This window comes from Acipenser ruthenus, chromosome 22 (genome assembly GCF_902713425.1).
Source record: "Acipenser ruthenus chromosome 22, fAciRut3.2 maternal haplotype, whole genome shotgun sequence".
Taxonomy (NCBI): domain Eukaryota; kingdom Metazoa; phylum Chordata; class Actinopteri; order Acipenseriformes; family Acipenseridae; genus Acipenser; species Acipenser ruthenus.
In genome coordinates this window covers 4,120,074-4,146,109 of record NC_081210.1, presented here as the reverse complement: position 1 = coordinate 4,146,109, position 26,036 = coordinate 4,120,074, and the positions used below count along the sequence as shown (strand labels likewise).

The 26,036-nt window shown below is 37.2% G+C and overlaps 1 protein-coding gene across 22 annotated transcripts in view; it reads left to right on the top strand.

Moving 5' to 3' along the window:
- LOC117431445 (RNA binding protein fox-1 homolog 1) overlaps nucleotides 1-26,036 on the top strand; it is a 603,925-nt gene that overhangs the window by 93,054 nt on the left and 484,835 nt on the right. For all 22 annotated transcript variants that reach the window (XR_009308100.1, XR_009308101.1, XR_004548688.2 and 19 more), the window contains exon 2: nucleotides 9,141-9,173. Coding sequence is in view for 19 of the 22 variants with exons in the window: in XM_058995815.1 (XP_058851798.1) it covers nucleotides 9,141-9,173 (33 nt within the window). In the remaining 3 variants the exon portion in view is untranslated. The remainder of the gene's footprint in view (nucleotides 1-9,140; nucleotides 9,174-26,036) is intronic.

Below are 26,036 nucleotides of genomic sequence, written 5' to 3'. Positions count from 1 at the left end.
GTCCTTTTTGAGTTCCAGTTGTATTGCATTGTGTAGCTGCAATGTAACTACTGTCCAGCAGGCGGCTAGGGCTAATCTAGAATGCATGTGTAATATGCCGAGTGTTACCAGAAGTCTAGTATATATGATGTGTTTTTGCTATTTTATTTTTTTTTATTTTCACAAGACTTGATTTAGAGACAAGCTCAGTGGATGATGAAAAGGTCAGATCAAGGCTTGGAGCTTTGCCGACACACTGTACTCAATACATACTGCCTTGCCTCAGCCACCTGGAATCAACAGAACTGGAATGCAATGCCAGGTATTACCTCCAAGCGAGGTTCACCACATCTTTAATATTCAGATTGACTGAATGCAGACACATCCCCTATAATTGTAGAATTAATACTATCCATCAAAGTCATTTCTGTCTGTTGGGGTATGCAGAAAAACTGGATTAAACGTTCCCTTAAGGAAAACATTGCAATTCTCTTAATAAATAACACTGTACTAAAAAAAAGCATTTAGATAAAATCAAAGAACCAAAGGTAAGCAATAAGACCTAAATGAGAGGCAATATTTGCACACCCTTTTGCACATCTCTATATCTCTATCTGTCTATTTGTAATATTTTGTTGCTACATACAGAAATGTGGTTTGCTATGGAAGATGCTGTAGAGCAATGGAAATCATCACACACTGTCATTACAGAATGATATGGTTGGCACCTTCCATCATGCTGTTACCTCCTGAATTCCAGAACAGATACTAATTCTGGTCTCAGTAATAGAAGCTTGTGATTCTAGGAAAGTTCTATAAAAATCAAGTACAGGAAATATTTAAAAATTCTCTATGCACCTGATTAGGTAGTTGAAAACATATGATTTTTAATTTTACATTAAAGATGCCCAGAAGGGAACGGGTTAAGGAAGCTGGGTTACTTTGGAAGACAATCCCTTTGCATCACAGAAAAACAAAACAAAACAAAAATCCTGGTTTAATATAGGCTAAACAGGATGTTATTGGATTTCAGTAGATGAAATGATAACCAGCATGGAGTTACATTGGACTGAAATACTACCCTTTTCAGCTATCAATAAAAGATCACAGGCTTTGACCTCCTGGTTCATGCATGTTTAGGGCTATTATCGGAAATGCAGAGTGCTAAATTACTCACAAAGAGGGATTAATGGCTCAGCAGACTATAGTCATGCATTTACAGTTGGAGACTTGAGTTCAAATCTAGCTTCATTGAGGGTAGAGGGAATATGGATTTTTCTCAAAAATGTATAATGGTTGACAATAAAAGTACACGTTTATTAAAAACAAACAAACCAAAAAAACAACTTCTGCATAATAAAGTTGTCGATCCCGCAGAAATTGTGAATCATTGAAATAAACAAATAATGCATTATAATATAACTCTTAGTATAAGATGTTTAATATACCGGTACATTCATTTGTAAAAGTCTTATGCAGTATTTACTGGCCATAGCAGTCTGTTTTTTTTTTTTAAGTGATTTATTCGTAATGAAAAGAATGTAAAATACACTTCAGTCAACATTTTTCCAAAGGTAAGGCACAGTGAAAGCATATACCATGATCAAGGACTCTTGATCCTGATAAAATAAAATCCTATTTTTTAACCAACATGAAAATCTGTAATTTTTTTTTTTAGAAGAATTAGTATGCTTAGACAAGCTACAGAGTACTGTAACATTTAAAAACAACAACAACACTAATTACAATATTCTGGTCTACTGGAGCTCAGTATAGGAGTACTAGAACATCATTTTAAAAATTCAGGTGCATTAAATAGCTGTACATGCATCATTTTAACATTACAGAAGGATTCAGTATTCTAAGTTGACATGAAATGGACAGTGTTGTGTGATGCACTGCCGTTATGGAAACTGACCCCTTGTCAGTGAGATGTGATAAGGTAAACGCTCTATACCAGCCAATATAGAGAAACTTGGATCTTTCACATAGTGGTTAAGATGCTCACTTGCAATGTGTGTGGTTGATGTTTTTTTTTTTTTTTTTTTTAACATTTACTTCAACTGTTTTTTTTGTTTTTTTTTCATTGAGTGCACAGTGCCACCAATGACTAAATGTTGTCACTGTAGTTTATTTGATTTAGTGGGTATTCTATCAACACAGGCCATGGTGAGGTTCTACTCTACACACTGTGTATGTAGGTCAATACTGTACAGCACAGTGCACATTGCTGAGACGGGTCATTTGCAGAACGTTTTAAATCAGAGGTGTCAAAAGCAAAGGCCCCGGGGTTGAATCATGCTTTCTTCCTTTAGCAATGTGTGAATGATTTCCTACCTCAGTCTGGATTCTTTCGGCAGCTGGAGCGCAGTCCAAGTTCTGCTGTATAGGGACTTTTTAAACAAAAAAAAAAAAAAAAAAATCAATACAATTTCTGTGAAATCACATGACAAGGTTTCCATGTTACCCTTCCTGTAACCAAGTTTCCATGGCAACCGGCCCAGACACAAGAAGAGACGAGAGAAAGTGGAGAGGTCTCCAATGACAAGTGTTCTTGTCAGCAAGTGCTCTGCAGGTTAAGCTTCCCCTGTGAAACTGATGGCTCCTGAGTCGTGATGGCTTTGCAACTGACTGGTTTGAAAGGGCTCATTGAGGAACGGTGAATATTTTTTTAGCTTATAAGTGTCACCACAAAAATAGCGCTTAGAACCATCGTGTATCTCCTTGGTGTTAAATGTCCATGTCAGTAATACCGTTTGTGAACCAAGATTTGACACATTCTTTCCTAAGGGCTAGATTGTCAAAGCGTATTAATCAAAAAAATAACTATAATTTTATTTATTATATTTTTCAGAATGATATTACAATTCTGAACTGTGGTTGAAGGTAGCTGAATAAAAGTAAGAAAAAAGGATACTGTACAAAGAGGGAAAGACCTCAAACATGTTCAGGATTTGTACTGTGATTTACAAACCTTTCACATTTTATCCATGACTAACCCATATCTCTACCACAAGTGATGCTAAATTAGAGCTTTCCTTACAAAAAACACAAAACAATTACAATTCAGTATCCTTATAATACTGTCCAGTTTATTTTCTTCAAATAAACCTTTGCAGGAGACCACAGCATTGCCAGCAATGACAACAAATTTGTGTATACATACCATTGTGATACCTATGTCACAATCTGAAAAGGTTTCTGTTATAGTATTGTTCAACCAATGGCTCATCCCATTATAGCTGCCCTTGGGCTGATCATTAGTACACTGCATTGCCACATAAGATGAATGGATGTGGGTTAGAGCATTGCTATGAACAAATTGAACTACTCATCTGAATTCCATCAATATCATCCGCACAACCACAAGCATTTTTTTTATTTTTAAACTTGACATGGTATAGCATATCAAATACACAAGCCAGTGACCCAGCTGGCATTTAAACCATTTTGATTGGTCTAAAGTGTTCCAGTTGGAAATGTACAGTATGTTTGCTCAAAACCCCATTTCAATTGAATTGTATGAAACCACTTATGAGAAAATAATGTCAAATAAAGTCAGTGTAGACTGCAGCCAAATGAATTGTCTCATTTTCTAAAATAAGTTGTTTTCTTTTTGTTTTAATTAAACTATGTCTTGTAGTCTAATTGCTGGTAGATACTCTAGATGGGATACTGTAGTTTTATTGCATATAAAGAGAAAAGTAAGTTGCATGTTTAAATAAGCATAACATGGGCTGGAAGTGGAGTCATGATCCATTGATCATGCTCAGCTTACATTCTCAACATGTATTTTTGTCCTTCCTGACTCTCTTTGAACTCCTTCCTCGTTACAGCAGGATGTTATCAGTAGCAGTATCATCTGCAAACTTTGCTGTAGTTCAGTAAACTAAAACAAAGAGAAACTTGTATTTTCAACATGGGATTAAGGGAAATGTACAACAAACAGGCCTACCAAAGTATTGCAACTTCTGTATCAATTATAAAGCCAAAAATACTGTTAAAACATCAGTGCGGGCAATTAGTTTTTTTAACAATGAGTTTGCTATTGTGAAACTATGGAATAATCATGGTACGTTATCTTCAGTAGATGAACGTAATTCTGATTATTAGCTTCACATGCCTGGAAAGGGTTTGTATTGATGCCGTACTGGATTAACACAGTTTGAAACACTTTCTCTAGCAGAGATGAGTGTGCTTCACATATATCTTGTAAATCTTGTAAGCATTTTGCCTACCAGGCAGTTCTGCCTCCAAGACAGCTTTGCCTCTTGAGCGTACATGATAAAAGGGCACACAAACTAATTACATCACACAGGGACCACTTTTCTAAAACAACATCACAGGACATCTGCTGAGGTAGAAGATGTGTTTGTAAAACAAATGTCACCCCTGTGTGATGTCATTAGCCTGGGAGCACCTTTTCAAATCTGCCCCAGAGAGGCAGAACTGCTTTGGACAATAAATTGCTTTACAAAAACTAGTATGTCTGTGTGCATCCCCACAATGCACTGTCAGCAGGTCTATTTTTTATTACGTGTTCCATCACAGCTATTTGTTGTAATTGACTCTCTGCTAAAGTGATTAAGATAAATATGGTTGAAAAGCAATGGGCTAATTTTACTGCTTAGTGTATTACTTTATTAAAAACCACATCATTGCAACTCAATGATCATGTTCACAAATGGAGATTACATTGGTAACTGTTCATACTGACCCATCTTATTATAGTTTGTGAATGGAGCTAAATTTCAATGGCATAGCATGTGAGCTTCATTTTAATACAATGCAGCATATGAATAAATGCTTTCATAACAATTCTGTTACGCCTGTTGTAGTATGATAACATCATTAATCTTGTGTAACATCTGTGCTTCTAATCTGAAGTAAACAGGGGCACCTACAGACTTCACAGCAGTTCACAGAGGTTAGAACAGTAGCTCTTAAAAGGTGTTATAGCCCTTGAGTATTCTAGCTTGCACTTCTTGCCATAATTAGCCAGCTAGCTCAACTACTCGACAGCCATACACCACAGTTTCTAGATTATCTACATTTAGTGGAGTAGGGGTTTAAAAAAGAGCAGGAAATCATATGTTGACCAAGGATGCATACATCTGCCAGTGTACTTCTTCCAGTTTTCTTAAACTTCCCATGTGGGATTTACTTAATCAGTTCCACTTCTAAATGTATGACAGGCTGCTAGTCACACTTTTTGTTATGGCAGGGTTGCACACTTCTGTTTATATCAAAATAAACAAATAGATAACAACTTCAAATATTCTGGCCTTTTAAGGCAGGGTCAGACAGCTATCACAGAGTGATTCAAATCACCTTCAATTCTGAGGTGCAACTGACTGGAGGACTAGCCATTCCCTTATACACAGGGAATACATTAGCAAACCATTGACCAATTGATCCTGGCCACATTGTCCCATGTCTTCAGTTTCCCTCCAATCATGTCAGACTTAACACAGCCCATCCACATTCCACACCACTAACTTGTCTGACTTGTAGGAGGGGATTGAAAGCAGAAAATGCAGGGATATAATCCTAATACACAATATATACAACATTAATGGCTCCTACACTACAGACATAGTTATCAGTGTAACAAAGAAAGAATGAAAGAAAGAAAAAGAAAGAAAGAAAGAAAGAAAAAACTAAGAAAATGACTGTATTGTCTGTTTTGTTAAGCATAAGCTCCCTGTTAAATGCTTTAGACAGTGATCAATCAATATCTACTGTAATGCATTACGACTATCACCGAAAATGGTTTATCTGTTCACTCTGCAGTCTCAGCTGTTTCTTTCTTCCAATGAATACATAATACTTAATAATACAACACAGGCTGGTATTCTGTGGTTTTAGCAAATACAGTAAACCTTGTGCGAACCTGTTCCGTCGAAGGACCTTTGTTCAAGAGTCAGACATCTCGTAACCAGAGGAAAGCAGGTTATATCTTGAGAAAGAATTGAAGAAATCCATTGGAGGGGAGGGGGTTAGTGCAAAAATGTATTTTCATTTAAATTCAGAATCAGAAATTAAAGATGACTATAGCCTGTTTGGTTACTTTAATGCCCGTTGTTATGCTTGTTAATAGAAAAACCTGTATAAATAAAATATACATGCCAATAAAGTTTCACTGTATGCAATGATTATACAGTGCCTTGCGAAAGTATTCGGCCCCCTTGAACTTTGCGACCTTTTGCCACATTTCAGGCTTCAAACATAAAGATATGAAACTGTAATTTTTTGTGAAGAATCAACAACAAGTGGGACACAATCATGAAGTGGAACGAAATTTATTGGATATTTCAAACTTCTTTAACAAATAAAAAACTGAAAAATTGGGCGTGCAAAATTATTCAGCCCCTTTACTTTCCGTGCAGCAAACTCTCTCCAGAAGTTCAGTGAGGATCTCTGAATGATCCAATGTTGACCTAAATGACTAATGATGATAAATAGAATCCACCTGTGTGTAATCAAGTCTCCGTATAAATGCACCTGCACTGTGATAGTCTCAGAGGTCCGTTTAAAGCGCAGAGAGCATCATGAAGAACAAGGAACACACCAGGCAGGTCCGAGATACTGTTGTGGAGAAGTTTAAAGCCGGATTTGGATACAAAAAGATTTCCCAAGCTTTAAACATCCCAAGGAGCACTGTGCAAGCGATAATATTGAAATGGAAGGAGTATCAGACCACTGCAAATCTACCAAGACCTGGCCGTCCCTCTAAACTTTCAGCTCATACAAGGAGAAGACTGATCAGAGATGCAGCCAAGAGGCCCATGATCACTCTGGATGAACTGCAGAGATCTACAGCTGAGGTGGGAGACTCTGTCCATAGGACAACAATCAGTCGTATACTGCACAAATCTGGCCTTTATGGAAGAGTGGCAAGAAGAAAGCCATTTCTTAAAGATATCCATAAAAAGTGTCGTTTACAGTTTGCCACAAGCCACCTGGGAGACACACCAAACATGTGGAAGAAGGTGCTCTGGTCAGATGAAACCAAAATCGAACTTTTTGGCAACAATGCAAAACGTTATGTTTGGCGTAAAAGCAACACAGCTCATCACCCTGAACACACCATCCCCACTGTCAAACATGGTGGTGGCAGCATCATGGTTTGGGCCTACTTTTCTTCAGCAGGGACAGGGAAGATGGTTAAAATTGATGGGAAGATGGATGGAGCCAAATACAGGACCATTCTGGAAGAAAACCTGATGGAGTCTGCAAAAGACCTGAGACTGGGACGGAGATTTGTCTTCCAACAAGACAATGATCCAAAACATAAAGCAAAATCTACAATGGAATGGTTCACAAATAAACATATCCAGGTGTTAGAATGGCCAAGTCAAAGTCCAGACCTGAATCCAATCGAGAATCTGTGGAAAGAACTGAAAACTGCTGTTCACAAATGCTCTCCATCCAACCTCACTGAGCTCGAGCTGTTTTGCAAGGAGGAATGGGCAAAAATTTCAGTCTCTCGATGTGCAAAACTGATAGAGACATACCCCAAGCGACTTACAGCTGTAATCGCAGCAAAAGGTGGCGCTACAAAGTATTAACTTAAGGGGGCTGAATAATTTTGCACGCCCAATTTTTCAGTTTTTTATTTGTTAAAAAAGTTTGAAATATCCAATAAATTTCGTTCCACTTCATGATTGTGTCCCACTTGTTGTTGATTCTTCACAAAAAATTACAGTTTCATATCTTTATGTTTGAAGCCTGAAATGTGGCAAAAGGTCGCAAAGTTCAAGGGGGCCGAATACTTTCGCAAGGCACTGTAGTTAATCATACAGTCCCTCTCAACCATTAGCTCACCTGCAGGGGTCAGAGTCAATTACTATTAGTAAGTGTCAGTCCCATCTAGTCTGATCTAGCCTATGTTACATATCTTTTGAAGACTGTAATATTGTACCTTGGTTGTTTTGGGGTAACAGGCTTAGGCTTTTTTTCTGTTTCTTCTGTTTTAATTTTTAATTCTGAATAAAATCAGCATCTCAGAATGCTTTACTGCATTTGTGACACATCCATATAATTTGAGTCTGTCCTAACACCGTGACAGCCTGTTGCCACCCTGACACTATCCCATTTGCTTGGTCTTTACTTTCATAGCCGATCGTGATCAAATAATTTCCTTTGGACATGATTACACCAGGATTTATCCATGGCAAAGCATTTTAGGGAAATTAACATATGGAATGTTTAAACTTCTCATTATTGTTTAAAACACTTTCTCTTTACCCACATAGCAGAGATAGGAGTGTGCTTCACATATATCTTGTAAATCTTGTAAACATTTTGCCTACCAGGCAGTTCTGCCTCCAAGACAGCTTTGCCTCTTGAGCGTACATGATAAAAGGGCACACAAACTAATGACATCACACAGGGACCACTTTTCTAAAACAACATCACAGGACATACCCCTGTGTGATGTCATTAGCCTGGGAGCACCTTTTCAAATCTGCCCCAGAGAGGCAGAACTGCTTTGGACACTAAATTGCTTTACAAAAACTAGTATGTCTGTGTGCATCCCCACAATGCACTGTCAGCAGGTCAATTTTTTATTACGTATTCCATCACAGCTATTTGTTGTAATTGACTCTCTGCTAAAGTGATTAAGAGAAATATGGTTGAAAAGCAATGGGCTTCATTTACTGCATAGTGTGTTACATTATTAAAAACCACATCATTGCAACTCAATGATCATGTTCACAAATGTACAAGCAAACTAAGCCAGCTATAGTCATCTTATACCACATCAGACAGGAAGAGGGATTGAGTGAATCTAGTGGGGGGTATCTGACTGTTACTGTTCATATTACCAGAGGACATCCTGGTCGCTCCAGTAGAATTTCCAGTGATGCCACTGCAGTGTCTAGTCTATTTCTTGGTCTGTCTAAATATCTGTTCTCTGTCTTTAGTCATTATATGCTACATCTAGGTTGCTTTTTAAATAGTTTTTTGTAAAATTACCAGTTTAAGATCCTATTGGTATAAATTACACTCTTCTTTTTAAAATGTGGTAAATAGATTGTGCTAATGTATCATGTTTTTTATGCTGCTGAAGTAATGAATGCTTGATGAGCTGCCTTCCTGGCCAAGTCTAATGACTTTTAATTCCATTGTTCTAATTTTTGATTTCTGTTCCATAGGCACTGGTGAGTCTACCTGCAAGCAAGCCCCAGGTAAGAAAGGTCTTTTTCCTGTATACCTGTGCAATGTTACTGACTAGTACTGTATATTTCAGCAGTTTCCCTACTTTCGAAAGAGCTCACAATACTGTTGATTGAGTGGATTAGATCATGCATAGTTGGTGTTGTTTTCAGAAATGTTCTTCAGAAAGTTTTTGTTTTTTCTCTGATATGAATGTGTTTATTTAATGATGTATGATGCTATTATGGTGATTTATATTGTCTCCTGCTGAGACATTTAACAAGCATGCTGTCAGTTCAAGGTAATGCTTAATAATTCATCAGCAATAATAATCAAGTGCTCTGATGTGGTCTGAAGTAATGACATAGCTGCCTTGAATGTTTGGCTTCACAATGTGAAACTATACAGTACTAATAAAGAAACCCAGGGAAAGTTGCACAGCATATATTTATAGGATTGATTTATAAGTCAAACTTGTAGTTGGAGCATGCTTTAAAAAACAAAAAAAATGGGAACTATTACAACGTTGCTTCATATAAAAATCCCCATACGTGATTTACATGTTTGACTGGTTCTATGAACCACATTTAACCTCTTCACAGAGGTGCATCCATGACAATAATATATAAAAGACACTAATTACAGTAGCAATGGGAAGACACAGTAGGGACCTGTAGATCAAGACCCTGGGTTCTAAATAATGGCAATGGGAAGGTTTAAAAGCCATGGAAAAAACGTATCTTGCAAGCAGGTGCGAGTCAGATTGGTAATTGTATCCACTCCAGGCTAGCAACCTCGCTTATGCAGCAACTCTGTTTTTTATTGTCTGTCTGCAGCATCTAAAGCAATTCCCTTCAAATCAAAGGCCCTCTTGGGGTGGAGATTTTGTAGAAATGAAAGCTGTACATGATCATGTCTGTGTAGGTGGATGTATACAAGTGACTGCAATAAAATATCAGCCAGAATGCAGCACATCTTTCTGTGGGCTGGGTACACAATTTGGCAGCTTCAGACCATTCAAGGGTGTTTAATGTTCATCTCTGTTGTGACCATTTCTAATAAAGTTTTTATATATTTATTTTAGGGCTGTCAATTAATATGGATTAACTTCCGTGATTAAGGTGTACATTTTTGGGGAGATACTTTTTTTTTTTTGCATATCATAATTCACGTCCTGTGCTTTGAGTGCATGCTAGGATTGAATGAGTATAGTCATCGTTTGAATATAACATTTGTCACAGAACCTCATTATGTAGCAAGCACTCAAACTGAAGGACTTGTGAATCTGAAGTTTATTTAAAAAAACTTTCTGACAGTTCATTGGATAGAAATAGGGTTACTTGTATCGACTGTCAAAGTGAGTTTCAGTATCACAGTATCACAGTGCATCTAGTCTGTTGAACAACCTGCGTGCTGCTAAACATTCTTTCACTTCTCAACATACACTTTCTAGTAGTTCTTCTGCTACAGACAACAACAATACAACAACAAATTAAACCAGTCAGTTTCGACAGAGTAATCTCGTAGAAATTCAGGATCGCTGCAAACCCATGAATCAAGCTAAGTACAACACTATAACCAGTACTGTTGCAAAGTCGATAGCTACCGACTGCAGACCCATTAACATTGTAGCTTTGTTTTGTTTCAACTACATTTATTTTAAACAATATTATTTACAATTATGGAGGATATAACCGTTACTCAGTGAATGTTTTGTTTTATTTAGGCAATTTCAAGTTATTAATAAAAGATAATTTAAAATTATTATTATTATTTAAATGGCAATGAAAAACATCAGATTATGAGTAAAGGAAACTGATCATTTTAAATGCAGTAAGGTGAGTAATAAACTGACTCCATTGTGAGTTAGCAGTTGGTTCAAACAATTTAACAAAATAAATATAAAACTATGAAGAATCCAGAAATAGGAAAATCAGGTTTTTATGCTGGGTTGTTTTTTGAATAATATAATAATAATAATAATAATAATAATAATAATAATAATAATAATAATAATAATAATAATAGCATCAGTAATAAAACATACTTAAATTAGATGGATGCAGTAATTGTATTCAATGCTGTAATATGCGATTAACCGAGATAAAAAAAAAAAATCTCAATTTCTTTTGCTGTGTGCAAGTTGGTGTTACTCAGTAGAGTGAAAATGGTGTTGCTATCAGTTCTATTAAAATGGTAAAGTCTTAAATAAAGTTATTAAAGCTTCCCCGTGATTTTAAGTTTTTTTGGCCAACCATAATCTGCTAAAAGCATTCACGAAATATAACAAAATCATATGGCTTTTTAGGTTTCTGCTGTATAGAATGTACCATTTTCAAACCTATTTACTCCAAACCTTCATTAGCACCATTTTTTTTTCAGAAGGGAAAAACTCACTCAATAAAGTTAACAAACTAGAAATGATCAATTGAGACATTCAATTCTAAGGCTTTTATGTAATCTCAAAACACTAATTCTCAAAAACTATGGGTAAATTAAAAAAAGAATAATAAAATTTAAAAAAACATATGAGAATATTATTCATAAAACATAATTGCCCATTATTTGTTTTTCTGTTCTTAAATGCAGTCTATTGTTTGCCAAGAGGTTTAGCCATGCTTCACGGATTGCTTTACCCCCCATTTGTATGTCCCTCGGGTGTAGAGGATACTACTGGCAATGTTTGCAGACGTATCAGCACAGCAAATGGTTTCAATTTATGAAAATTAGAATACTTTGTGCTGAGAGCTTTCTCCTCCATTTATCATGTGAACAAGTTAATTGGGTAATTCATCTCCCATATTGTGCATGCTCCTCTTCTTGTTGTTGGTTGCTGTGGGGGAAATTGCCTTCAATAAGATTTCTACCCTACCCAGGGGAAAGCAGATGCTGCTACCAAATTGGCAATGTGTTCCCATTGCATATCCACAGGGCAAATGCTGCAGTGATATACGTGTTATCGTCTCAGTGTTTGTAAACTTCTTCCACACGTTTCCAACCCTTTTAAATAAAGTACAACTAAGTGTGTGTGTTGTTTGCATAGTTTAAAAGGCTGGTATACACTACCTTGTATGACATTACTGAAAGATAATCTTCACATTGGAGATTAGAATTAAATCAGCTTGGAGAGTTGGGCCAGAACTTTGTTTTCAGTTGGAACTTTCATGCAAAGTAACTAAAAAGAATATCCAAAGATACAGTATATTCCAATTGCTATGTAAATGATCTTCAATGACAATGCAACCATTCTGTAATAAGTGGCATTGGTAACAGCTTTCTGTTTTTACACTGTAACACACTGGTATTATAATCACATCCTATGGTATTTTTTTTTTCTCAATAGGTAAACACAGCAGAACAGTGGAATCCCATATACTATACATCTGAACTTTAACAGTTCAAATCTGTTAAGTGGAAGTCTACAGTTTTACCTTTACAATACACTTAAGTGGGTGATTTCTAAAAATTATTCTGCCAATTTAATGTTGCATTAAAGTGGAAGGGCTCCAATGGCTTATTAAAATAATAATAATAACAATAATTATTATGTCATAGCGTTCCATGTGTCGAGCAATCTCTTTATGTTGTAAAGGTCTGTTCTCTGCATTGGTTAGCAAAGTGGATTAGAAATATGGATAACTAAATGGCAGTTTAGCACCCTGGTATTGCTCTCACAATAATGTCGCAGTCTTTACAGCATGTTCCTGAGTTTTCCTAAGTGATAACCAATTCCATCACAGTACTATTGCGTAAACAACTTTGCACTTGTAGTACAACATGATTGGCAGAGGTTGAAATTCACTAGGGAATATATCATAGCAGTAATATACTTTAACTTTTCTGTAGTCAATATTTCTATACTGTACTGCCTTGTGATGATGTTTGCCTATGCTTTTCCCATGTATACTTATACTATATATATTGCTTACAGTGAAGTTTACCCAGTGTCCTGTCTTTTAATTTTTCCATTCTGCCATTCTGTAGACGTTGTAATACATTACTGCTTGCAGCCTTTGTTTTTCTATGGAGAGCTAATCCCATTGTGGGGCAATTGCTTTTACAATATTGCTACCGTGGTTCCATATCATTGCACAGTGACCTGCTAATGCACGTGTTGACCCATTTCATTTATAACATTGCTGTTTCAGCACCCTGTCATTGCCACTGGCTCAGTGTTTTCTAACAACTAGCTTATACTGCTTTACTGCTATTGCTTTTGGTTATGGTTTACACATGGTTGTAGGGCAAAACCTTTGGGAATGCATATTAGTAGATATATGTGTGGTGGTGGCATTTTGATATAACCTATTGTATTGTATGCACCTTATACTGTATGCAACCATGTCAAAAATACCATAGTATTCTACAACATATAGAATACCATTACCTGAGTATACAGAACATCTCGCACAGTATATAACTTGCAGCCTGCTTAGTATACAATAAATATTACAATGCAACTAATAAAAACATAAACAAAAGCTGTGTCAATTACACAAGTTATTGTGTTTAATGGATTACCATTTATTTGTATCATTGAATCAAACCTTTCAAATATATACTGGTGTACTGGTGTAATGAATCATGCATACCGTTGAATCGTTCTGTAACAGAAAGAGAAAACATAGGTGTTCACTATGTATGAAAGGTGGTCTGCAGCATTATTTTATTATCTTTTGCCTGCAAGTCAATATGAAAATGATACCATGGCCTTGCATGCTAGCTAATGGAATAAGCAGGCTTGAATGAAAAGCCGTGGGCTAGGCTAGAAGCATGTTCTTTTACAGTATCCAAACACGTATATATGACTCGATATTGTTATATACTCATGAAGCAAATTATAACTCCAGAGGGTGCAAACCCCTCCATAACTCACGTTAACCTAAAACCAACCAATCCTGCTCTGAATTATGGGTGTAGGCAGCTATGCCCTTTTTCATTTATCACCAGAACATAGTCTCTGTCAAACAATGAGGTTAGGGCAAATAAAGAAAGGTTGCTTGGTCTCTGACAATAACAGAAAGGACTGGTCTACAGAGGTCTTGTTGTTCTTTCTATTTCCCAATGGAGTTCACAGTGTAGGATATACATTTTGTGAGCTATTTAGAAACAGGCCCTAAAAAAACAATGGCTATTAATATAAAACTGTAGTATTATTTTTAAAGGACCATAACGGTTACATTCACCAATATTTACTGTTCTCCATGGCTTATTTATGTATTATAATTTTTTCGATTATTTTTAGCCCTGTTCAGGGCCATAACCAGAGCTGACATTCCACCGAGGTCACGCTCAGGTTTCAAGCTATAGCTGACAGTATTTATATGACTGCTTGGTATTTACTATTCAACCTCCAAATCTATGTTACACAGCAAACCAACAGAGAAAATTAAGGAGTCTTTTGTACTTTACCAGAATTTTTACATGAGCATCGGCATTGATGATGCAAAAAAACACCTGAGGACACGACCTCTGTGTCCTCCTAGTTAGTTACGGCCATGCCCCTGTTTATCCTATTCAATTTAAAATGCCAAATTCAAATGGTTGACTCACAGGTGTAAAACACTACAACAGGCAACCTCTTTTCACCCACTGAACATAAGGAACTGATGTTACCAAACTACCGGTCGCCTCTTGATCAGGCGTGGTCCCTGGAGCGAGATGAGACAAAGCAGTGAACACTATAACAGTACAGGTTCTTCTATAGGTCCCTCTGAGTCCCCAGGATTTAAACATAAGCTTGCATTACTCTTCCTGAACTTGAAACTATTAGCAAACTGGGGATGTAGTGTACAATGTTTTACAGAACAGCAGGCAACCAGAATAGTAAAAGGTCAAGGTTGTCTTTTTTCAAAGACCTGTGCTGCGTAATGCACTTCTAGTGACTGTGGATCTAAATATATCAAGAGCATGACCTAAATTGAACCCTACCCATACATCTCCCGGTAGGCCATATCTGCTTCATTACCCCACTTCGTGCTAATTTAATCTGAAAAAAGACACTACCCCATGGTGAACCTGTCGATTGCAGGGGAGTGCAATGGTACAGCATCAAAGAGAGACGTTATGGATAATGCAGCCTTCCCTGTGACTGGAGGAGAGGACCAGAAGACAGAGAGAATGTGTTGAATAATGATATGGGAGAGGATTAGGAGATGCTCAGCATGGGTACACCTCAGGCTTTATCAGAGAAAAGGGAGGGAGGGAAAGGGAGAAATCTTTGCTGATAAGGGAGAATGTACCACTGAAGCCTAAATAAAGCAGTATCGGGGCAGCCATCACACAGCAATATGGATAGAGGCAGCAGCCACTGGGATATCAGCCAACTGATTGCTCTAATGTTGCCTTGCCCAGGGGTAATGAGGCTGCTTATCTCGCCACGATGACCATTGCATTTAGAATCGACTTTAGTGGTCTGTTAGCGGCCTATAAATGATAATGAAAAAAAAGAGACAAAGAGAGGAGTGAGGCTGTTTCGTGTTCGTTTGATTTGCTCTCCCTGTGGTCGCAGAAAGCCTGTATGTGCGTGACAGGGACAGCAGTTACAGTGCACGCCTGAACGGCGTTTTTGAGCCAGCAACAACATCAGCTGTGTGCCAGCTGTCCTTCGGAGCTCTAAAGCATCAAGCGTGGCACTCTCTTGAGATTGCTGGTAAGCCTTACACTGGCCAGCACGGCTCCTGTCTTAATAATGCCCCGTAACACACTCCACTGCCAGCCTGTCTTGGTCCTCTTGATTCCTCTGCTGTTGAACTATGGCTTCTATAATAGTCCAAGCTTACAACAATGTCGTTGAAAGCATAGGGCTAGGAACTGTCTTGGGATAGCTATGTCTGTATGACCTTGTGTTACCTCAGGGGTCAATGTAATTTATGCATCTCAAGGTCAATAGTTCTTCATATTCAGGATATTGCTAGAAATCAAGCTGTAACAGTAACATGATCTTACTGTGCAGTGCCAAATCACAGGCTCGAACAGCTATAGAAATATATGAGTTTTACTGTTATTCTTTTAGAAAAGGATAAAAACAGGTGAATTTGAAACCTCTTTAATTAATAGTAAGTGTTTAGGGAATTTACGTCCTAACCTTGTAAGTGCACTCAATCAAAGATTTATTTTTCCCCTACTATTTAAAAAGAAATAAAATAATAATAATTATTAATTCTCCTTTATAATGGTTTCATTGCTTTTTATTGTTTGTCACATTCTTGCAAATATTGACCTTTCTGTGACAAGGCTGAATGCTGAGTTACCCCAGATAATTCCAAAACTAAATGGATCGTATTTATTTAGTGCAGCTGCATTGGAATTTGAGGCTCCACAAAATATTAAGAAAGCAAAGGATCAACTTGGATGTAACCAGTTCTGGAGGCTTACAGCTCCCAGATACGGCTCTAGCCCAGATCATTCCTCAACAAGTACAGATTAATTGATATGCTCCATGAATTCAAGCACCAAGCGGAATTGTAGCTTTTAATCATGTTTCTAAATCTCTTCGAGTTATGGTGTGTCCGTTTCTTCCTAATCACTCCTAATCCATATACGATGGCTCAAGATAAAAATAAAAGCATCTACTTCTGTGCAGAATCGTGGTTCTTTAAAGTTATTCAGGGGTGTCTGTGCGTTAGTTAAAACATCTGTCAGGCTCAGTAAATGTAAGTTGTAATTACATAAATTGCTTTGACTTCAAATGTCATAAATGACTCACAATATTGCCAGTGCTCCAGATAATTGATTACAAAACAGCTGGTAAAACCCAATTTCAGGAATGAATGTCGTTTACAATAAACTGCTATGATATGTATTACGATGTGGCGCATAATGTATAAACAATGATATTTATATGGCACTTGTAGATCAAAGTATGTCTAAACACTTTAATGATAATGGAAGTTATTTTTAAAAACTTTGTGGATTGTGAGTAAATTAATATTAAAATTGTTTTCCTATTCTATTGGGTAACTAATTATGTACAAAATGCAATTTGCTTTTTTTTCATTTTAGAACAGAGATTTATACCCAAGTCACACTTCTTAAATAATGCATGATCATCAAGTATTGAAAAAGTAACAGTGAATGAAGTGAATGGTATCAACGTGTGTTGATTGGGAAATATTTTAAGAAGTGTTAATAGGTTACAAATGCCTAAGATGCTACATGCTCAGTAGAGTGTTATTGTATATATTAAAAGTCTAAAGGCCTCATTCTCTTGACGGCAGTAAATGACCAGAATTACCACGTGGCAGGGGGAAGCCACACCACGCGCAAAAATGAACCAGCAGTATCTCTATTCACTAAGCTAATGATATGCATAAATAAAGCAAGCTTAATGATTCATTTGCAAGTTGGCACAACATGCGGAATTCAGCACGCAGAATTGTACACAAGGTTTACACACAGTACTATAGTATGCTGGAAAGGTAAATGCGGTTCTGGGTTTGTCACAATGACAGCGACCAAGGAGGACAGTGTGAGGAATCTAAAGTTTACAGACCAGGAGCTAAATGTATTAGCAGAAGAAGTGGTGGGGATTTATGAAAGGCTTCTTAGTGCTGAATCAGCGAGAACATTAATGTCAATTAAACAATAAGGACAAAGATGCGCTCCATAGGAGGAGGGCGGGGGAAAGTAATTGTTAATTGAACATTTGTTTAACTCTTCATATCAAATAAATATTTGTTTGTTCAACTTAATCTCCCTCTGATTCATTTTGTAATATGAGCACTCGCTCAGTCAATTAAAAGTTCACTAAATACATTTCAAAAGGTGTTTGGCGAAACGTCACTTTAATATTAGATGCCATTTGATTGCTTGTATTTATGACTGCACCTCAACTCGCACTCTGTGTACATTCATTTATTGAACATTTACAGTTCCTTTTGTATATTTTAAAGTCATTTTAAGCATAGCCTACTTAAATATCACAAGTACATGGTGACTTTATAAATATATTAACATAGGCAAAAGTGTTGCATATACACCTGCCTCGTAATCTTCATATATCCCAGACTGTCTGAGGATGTACGAGTACATTGTAACATTGGAACTCAAGACACTATTGAAAAATATGAAATCTTTAAAAATGAAACAAACTTTCTGGAAACGAGTCATTTAAAATGGCCGCAACAATTAATGTTGGTTGCAAAAAAAAGTAAAATCGATTTTTTAAAAACAACCTTGAATGACATATTCAGCAAAATTTTCGAGTTTTATAAACCTTTAAAACTTATGCTGAGACATTAAATTACAATGACCGTGTAATTCCCATAGCCTATTTTGCTGCTTTCAATCCCCAAATATTAAACCTGGGAGAAATGTTAACCGCATACCTGAAATGGCAAAATCAAAGCTTTTGTGTTTTCTTTTATAAAAACAGAAATTATTTTTTATGAAGTTTTAAAACCACAGATACCGTCAAAATATTAGTAAATGATATAATATCATATATGCCACCAGAACCAATCAACCTAAAAAAATAGTAAAATAAAAAAAAAACATTGTATATGACTAAGCATAGACGTAAACAGCTAGTGTTTCTCCCTGTGTTACATTGTCTATCATTACAGACACACAATTGAATTCAATGCCATTCTCCACAAGTGTCTTAATGATGCAGTGTATCTACTAAGTAAGCAGTAAGCTCTTCAGAATGAGCAGTTGTAAAGCTCTGTGGGATGAAAATAATGTACAAAACACAGTTGCCTTGATCATCAGTGGCTTTGTCGCATACAACGCAAACAGACTCAGAATCGTTCATTTTGCAATTTAAATATTCTTTGTGTGCTGCATACACTTTAGGGAGATACTCTTGTGTGAGTGTGTCACTGTTAGGCACAGCTCCACAATTGGGGATTTTTTTCATTAAAAAAAGTGTAATATTTCATTGACCAGTCGTTGTATCGGTATGTTGGTTGCACTAAGGCTTCCACTAATTCAAATGTGTTGACATTATGTGTTGCTCCACTTTCTGTGCTCTTTTTAAACAATCCTGTGATTTTAGACTGAAAGTTTGATTTTCTTGTTTTTGTGTACTGCTCTGTCAAGATGTTTTTCAATAGTACCTTTTCTTAGATAATCCAAAGACACATTACAAGTTGAGCAAAACAGAATCCCACCATCTACATGGAAAGTCCCCTTTTCGTAGCTCTGAACACAATCTTCTTTTGATTGATCTACACAAGTAATAGAGGTCATAGAGCAACTACCCCTCCTCATAAACAACATACACAAGCACCAGATAAAATGTACACTAAACTCATGAAGGGAGATGGTCTGAACAGTGCAGATCAGAAGTACTCCATGTCATGATCAGTTAAGTTTTGCAAACGTTTCTTTTTTCGTGTTCGCCCCTAATTTGTTATTTAATTGCCGGTTTTAAACTGGTGGCTTAAATTGAAGAATCTGTCTAAGTGGCCTCATTTTAAACAGATCAAGTGACACTTCCCACCCCACTATACAAATGGGCCACCTGCAACACTTTAAATTATGCATTTTAGCTAATCCTCAGCCTCCTTCCACATGTAACCCAACTTGTGAAAGGCAATATGCATTTATTTTCTTGTGACAAAGGATCCTATCCTCTACTCCACCTGCAGGCAGTACATAGGGTAATGGAATCTGAATTAGCGTAATTGGTCACAGGTCGTGATGAAACACTACCGGTGTTCCATCGCTTCCCAGAACCTCCCAAAGTCCTCTCCGCGCACGCACCCGACATCTCATTAGTATGCACAGCTTAAAGCATGCTTTCAGTGAGTAATTGGATCATTGAAATGGCTGCAAAGCCTGGTGTATCTACAAAGCCCAAGTGGTGATTAGATACTGCCTGTTCATCCTGATGGGCCTTGAAAATTCTCCCTGCTGTGAAAAACTAATTTTCTGCAGGGAGAATTTATTAAATAAGAAATCCGGAAGCCACTTTACCTTTTTTAAATATAAGCAGAGGAATCGAAAATATTTCTCTTGACTTTGATGTATGCACTTAGTGGCACTTTTATTTCATTTGCTTTTATTATCTGTTGCGTTTAATGCAAATTTCAATATGTCTTTGTAGCTTGGGCTTGCGGAGGTGTAGAGAAGTTTTAGATCATTGGATATTACATTTTTTTAAAATAATTTACCAGACGGGTTTTCACCGAAAAATAAAGTCAGGTAGGAATGAGCAATGACAGTTGTTGATTTAAATTTTGTTTGTGTTTTTTTAGTGTGAAACTTTCACATTGACTGTTATGTGTTGGTAAGTCTTTTAAGTATGAAGTTATTTGGTGGGTTATTTCAAGTTATACAGAGCTTCGACAGCAGTATAACCTAACCTCAGCATGTAGCAATGTTTGTAAGCTTTATCTTACACATTTTTTAAAATAAACTTATTTCCCTGTTTTTTTACTTTCCACCCCACCATATTAGGATAACATAAAAATGTACAAAAAGAACAATGATAACTCTTCTCTTTATTTGTTTTTTTTGCTGGTGGTGTGAATAATTGGTGTGTATTTTAAGTTTGTCTCTCTCCATTTCCAACTGTGCCCTCTGGCCCTGGTGTCTGTGCCTGGCTTGAAATAGTTACTAGGGTTAACTTTTACAATTTTAAACAACTCAATTGAGTTAAAAATAGCTTTTATACCTCTACAAAGTCACAGGGACCAACATTTACACCTTGGCTTTACAGTCTTACTTAAGTATTTTTCTGAAAAGTTTTACCAACTGATAACAGACCTAGGGCCCTTATTTAGGAAACTAACAACAATCTAGATTTGTCTAAATACCAAACAGATTTGGAATAATTTAGGAAGCACAGCTTTACAGGGTCTACACAGTCAGGTGATATATCTGTTATGTTCAAAATGTGTATCCTATTTATTCAGTTATGTAATTTTAGTATTTGTTTCCTGGTGATGAAAATTCCTCAAGCAAAGATATACCTGACCAGTTGGTTTTAACTCATGATAGTGCATTGTGCTCATATTTTTGGCCTTCTTCAAGGTTGAGCAGATCACTAGGCTTGTAGCTACCGTAGTTCCCGAGTTTATGCTTGGTTTGCAACACGGCATAAGCCACGGATGTTATAGCTTTGATTGCTGCCAGATAACTCTACAACTGTGACAAATGAGAACATCAGAATTTCATCCCCCTTCATTCCGGCTACAACTTCATCCTGAAATCCTTTTTTTTTTCTTACAGACACCATTTTCAAAGAAGTTATCTAAATCATGTTCAATTTTTAAAAGAAGGAACGAGACAGCCCTCAACTGTTGGAAGCAATTTAAACATAATAGATATCTCAATTGGAAAAGATGGACCAGAGCTCTCTGAAGTAGCACTTGAAAATAGCACATTATTTTGCCTGCATGCTGTAGCTTATGTGGTAGCATAAATAAAATAAAAAAGATACCGAAGCAATGGTGCTTTTATATCACTCACTTTTGTTAACAGTATAATTCACAGCTGCCCTTAAGGATTTTTTCATTTTGATTTGATTTTTTCTCACATGTTTTACTCATTGAAAGGGAGTTTTTGTTTTGAGAGGAAGAAACGCAGCAACACACAATGTCACTATGACCAGGATGGCTTGTGTGGTGACATCAGACCAGTCAAATGGACACAGATTGATGAGTGAAGTGCTGCTGCACAAATTTATTATAAATAAAAGGTTTAAACAGAAAACAAAACCCTTATCCCAAAACAAAACGGCACAGTGGCCAAAACAGACACTCGTTCTTTCCTCACCGAACACAATCCTGAGTGAGAAATTCATGCTGCTTTTATCTACAGCTGTGCCGGGACTCTTTTCCTAATTAATCATTCAATTAGCAGTCTGCACGTGAACTAGTTGTGCAATCCCTGTGCCCACATACAAATACACCCTTTACTCTGCAAGTGAAGTGATTGTGCAATCCCCATGCCTAAATACAAATACATTTTAAATCACCTGTGCTGTATAACCCACATTCCATGCACCACTATATACATATATATAAACAATAACACGCTACATAAAACACAAAATACGCACAGGTGCAGGGGTACCCTACCACAGTCACTCAGAAAATAATAATTAAGATTGCAGGGATGTGGCCATTCAGAGTGTCAGTATTGCTTCAAGGTCAAGTCTGTGCAGCCTTGGAATGTGGATGTTTTAGATGTCATTCATTCACACCCCTTTCTTTTACAATGTGAAAAAAGGACACAAAGTGCAAAAATAGTTTGGGTTGGTTTTGAAATAGTCGTAACATTTTAGAGGATAAATTACCCATATTGTGGACACCTCTCCCTAAAGTTACTGCATAGCAGCTATGCAATTCTACACTGCCTACCTAGAAGGAAGGCAGAGGTTGTGTCAGGCTCCCACCTCCTGTCATTAGCAGTCTCAGAACCGAAACTCTCTCACAATCCCTCCACGTTCTGCTTGGGGTTTAAAGGATTAGACAGGCGCTTCAGCAGAAACTGAGAACATTTGAGCAGATTTTTACATTTAGATGGAGGTTACGTTCTCCCTGTCGCCTCTGCTGCAGTGCCGCAGAGGGAGTTGATCCCTGAGGGATTAGGACATTCTCAGGGAGGAGTGGCCTGTAAGACGTGGATGTTGAAATTGTTTTTCTTTCATTCTTTTTTTTTTATTTCGAATGCCTGTGGCTATGATACACTATCAAAGTGCTGACATTACTTTAACCTCTTGTTGGATGATAACTCCCCAACAAGACCCACCTGGACCCCAGGTGACCACAAAGGCGCACCAGGATAGTTAAAAATTAGCCCTTCCATCGAGGGTACTGAAAATCTTCATCTGATTGAGTTTCTTCTGAACAAAGAAATACCCTACCCTACATAAAGGAGGTCAAATGAATGAAACCTTTCAATAATTTGTAAATGGTATCCCTGACATCCCTTCACAGTCTCAAGCGACCTTCTGGGGAACAGACTTTCCTGCTTATTTGCAACTCCAACTTCCCAAAAGGAAACAGTGGCAGTAATTATTGAGAAATGGTCAAACATTTCTCCATAGTAATGTAAACACCTTTTAAACTCATCACATCCAATCAGTGCCACTGGATGCCCATGGTAGCCCTAAAAACGCATTGTTATGTAAATGAAAAAGACAATAAGCAGGACAAAATCAAGTTGCAAACCATTTGAAATGATTATTGTAGGGATAATACTAACTGCTACATGTATTATTATTATTTAATTGTATCACATCTCTTTCCCTCTGCTTGGATGACTCAACTTATTTCTGAATATCTCTGTTTTCCTCCCCCCTCACCTTCTTTCTTTTTCTGTTTGTCTTGTGTGTCCTGTCTCTAAGCCTGCAAGGGAACACAGGCTGACAGGGTGCCACTTGTGTTCTCTCCCTTTGTGTCTCCCTGTCCTCCGCCATCCCTGTCATTATGTGGTTGTTATTCCTGACTTGGCTGTCAGGTTTTGGCACATTCCTTCTGCTGTATACCTTGTTTGTCTTTTGCCGGGGGGGGGAGTGAGGGAGGGGAGGGGGGGATGGGTTTGAGATGCGAGTCATTTCTTTTAGGTCAGAGGCTCATCTTGTTTCTCTCTGAGAGGTTGGATTACTAACCACATGAGAATGCACTTTGTGTGCCAGGTTCCAGTAAGGTCACATTGTCAAGACACGTACATCATTTTGTCCTATTTGTTTGTTTGTTAACACTTTCTGTTCTGGGTGATTAACTATGCAAAGAGACCTGTCAAGGACGATTATGTAATAATACGGTTATAAATATTAATTTCCAATTCCCTCCTCTGTCCCCATCTGATATAAAAACAAACATTTATCCAAATTTAGTATATTTCTTTCCTAATTTGACCATGTTTATTACAGAGCTGAATATAAATGTGGGTTCAGGCTCAGCACTTCTCTAAGAGCCATTGTTTGGCCAATGCTGGCTCCTTAGAGGATATTGTTCCACTTTATCCAAATCCTAAAAAAGTTATGGGATTTGTTTTTTGTTTTCCTGTACATTCATTTATATGGAAATATAAATGCAGTATCTTCACATTAAACACAATGTTTTCAGTAAGTAGGAGCCGAAGACCCTCTCAAGTTGGCATTATGACCAGATAATTCAATTTTTGGGTTAATTATATGCCTTTGGCTGTGCTTCTTGGCACACTTCCTACTGTGGTCAATTATCTGACTGTAATGCCTGCTTCGTTAAGTCGTATTGCCCAATTAAACATTTCTGCTCATTAAATAATAATAAAAAAACAGGTCATGGGCATTCTAACTAATGGCCTTGTGTACAGTGAATAATGTGGTTGTATTTCACATTATATATCATGTCTGTGTTCCTAGTGTATATTTATTTAGTGCTTTTGGACTTGGGAGCATACTTTTAAAGATGTACATTCTGGTTTAAAAAGCATTCTTACACATTTCAGATTGGTATTTTTTACCTTATGGAAAATACCATATATTTAAATTGTCCCTTTTACTGTTTTCAAATTGATTAATTAACCTGTAATCATTCAGTTACAAATGCGTTGACCCACCTCCTGCTCTGTATTGGATAAAGGAGGTATAGGAGATTAGGGCTAATTCATTTATTGCTCCTAATATGAAATTGCAGCAGCCACAATTTACTAAAATATGGTCTCCACTGGGGCCTGTAATCTTATGTTTTAGGTGTTTCAGTTGTAATTTGTAACTGTATTTTGTAACACCTTCCATGTTACTGTATGTTTCCTTTAAAAATGTATGCATACATGTTTGCCATTTCCAGAACCACAAGTAAAAATAAAGTGAGAAAAACAAAATCCATTATGTAGCCAATGTCTGTTTGCAGGTTCTTTTTAGTTAGTAAATGAATGAATAAATACAACACTATTTGTATGCAATTTGTCTTTCATGGGAACTAATATCATCAGTTTAATTTAGCTCCTCCAGCAGGCCCCTGCAAAGCAATTACAAATGTGCAGGCTTCTAAAGCACTGTTATAAAATATTAGCAAGGGGATTGTTGTGGTTTGCACTGCTGTATTGTACTTTTTCACAGAGCAAGCTAATCAACATTGTTGTCAGGTGGTCCTGTCTCAAATGATGTCTCTCTGTGAGTGGACGGCAGGCCTGAAAGCTCTGATTCATTGGTCTTGCCTCTTCCCAAGGAGTTTCAGTGAGAGGATGTTGTGCCATGTTAAAGTTAGTATTTCTCAGCTTCTGTTCATATATGTCAAAATCTTGCATTCAAATTACAATGGTTTTATTACAGCCATCACAGTGCAATCATAGCTAGTTTAGTCCAGTATTGATACTGCTGGTATTGAGTAAAGCAGGCAACAAATTGTCCTACCAACTAACACCACACACCAGGAATTTGAATACAAATGAAACAGAGCCAACACTGCTGCTGTCAAAACTACATAACCCTATGTCTGTGGCCTGGCCTTGGGACTGTACCCCCATTAATTCAGTGTTGGCTCCCTCTTTTCTGCTTAGCTAACAGTTGGTGACCCACCTGCTGTGGGCAGTGTTGCAGAAAGGTGAGCAGGACCTTCACAAGCAGGCAGGCCAGCTGCAGCCTCCTGAAGCGACGAGTGAGTGATGAATGGATTCTCTCACTGATATAGCTGCTCAAAGAGAAGGGGGGAGAGGGAGGCGGGAGAGGAAAGGTGAAGTGATGAAAGAGACAAAAGGAACAGAGAGGAGTTGAACAATGAGATGGTGCTGTATATCACTGGTATATATTGGTAGAGTGGACACTTACCTATTTAAGTAAAGCATGCAACAAATGCACCACCCCAAAGCACCACAAACCAGGAGCCGCTGTATATGCCCGCACACATAGAATTCCTAAAAAAAAATTTTCTTCTTAAAATTCATATCTTGGATTTCTCATTGCGACTGCGGTGGGGGTAAAAGATTGAAAGGTGAAACCATGAGCTGTCAAG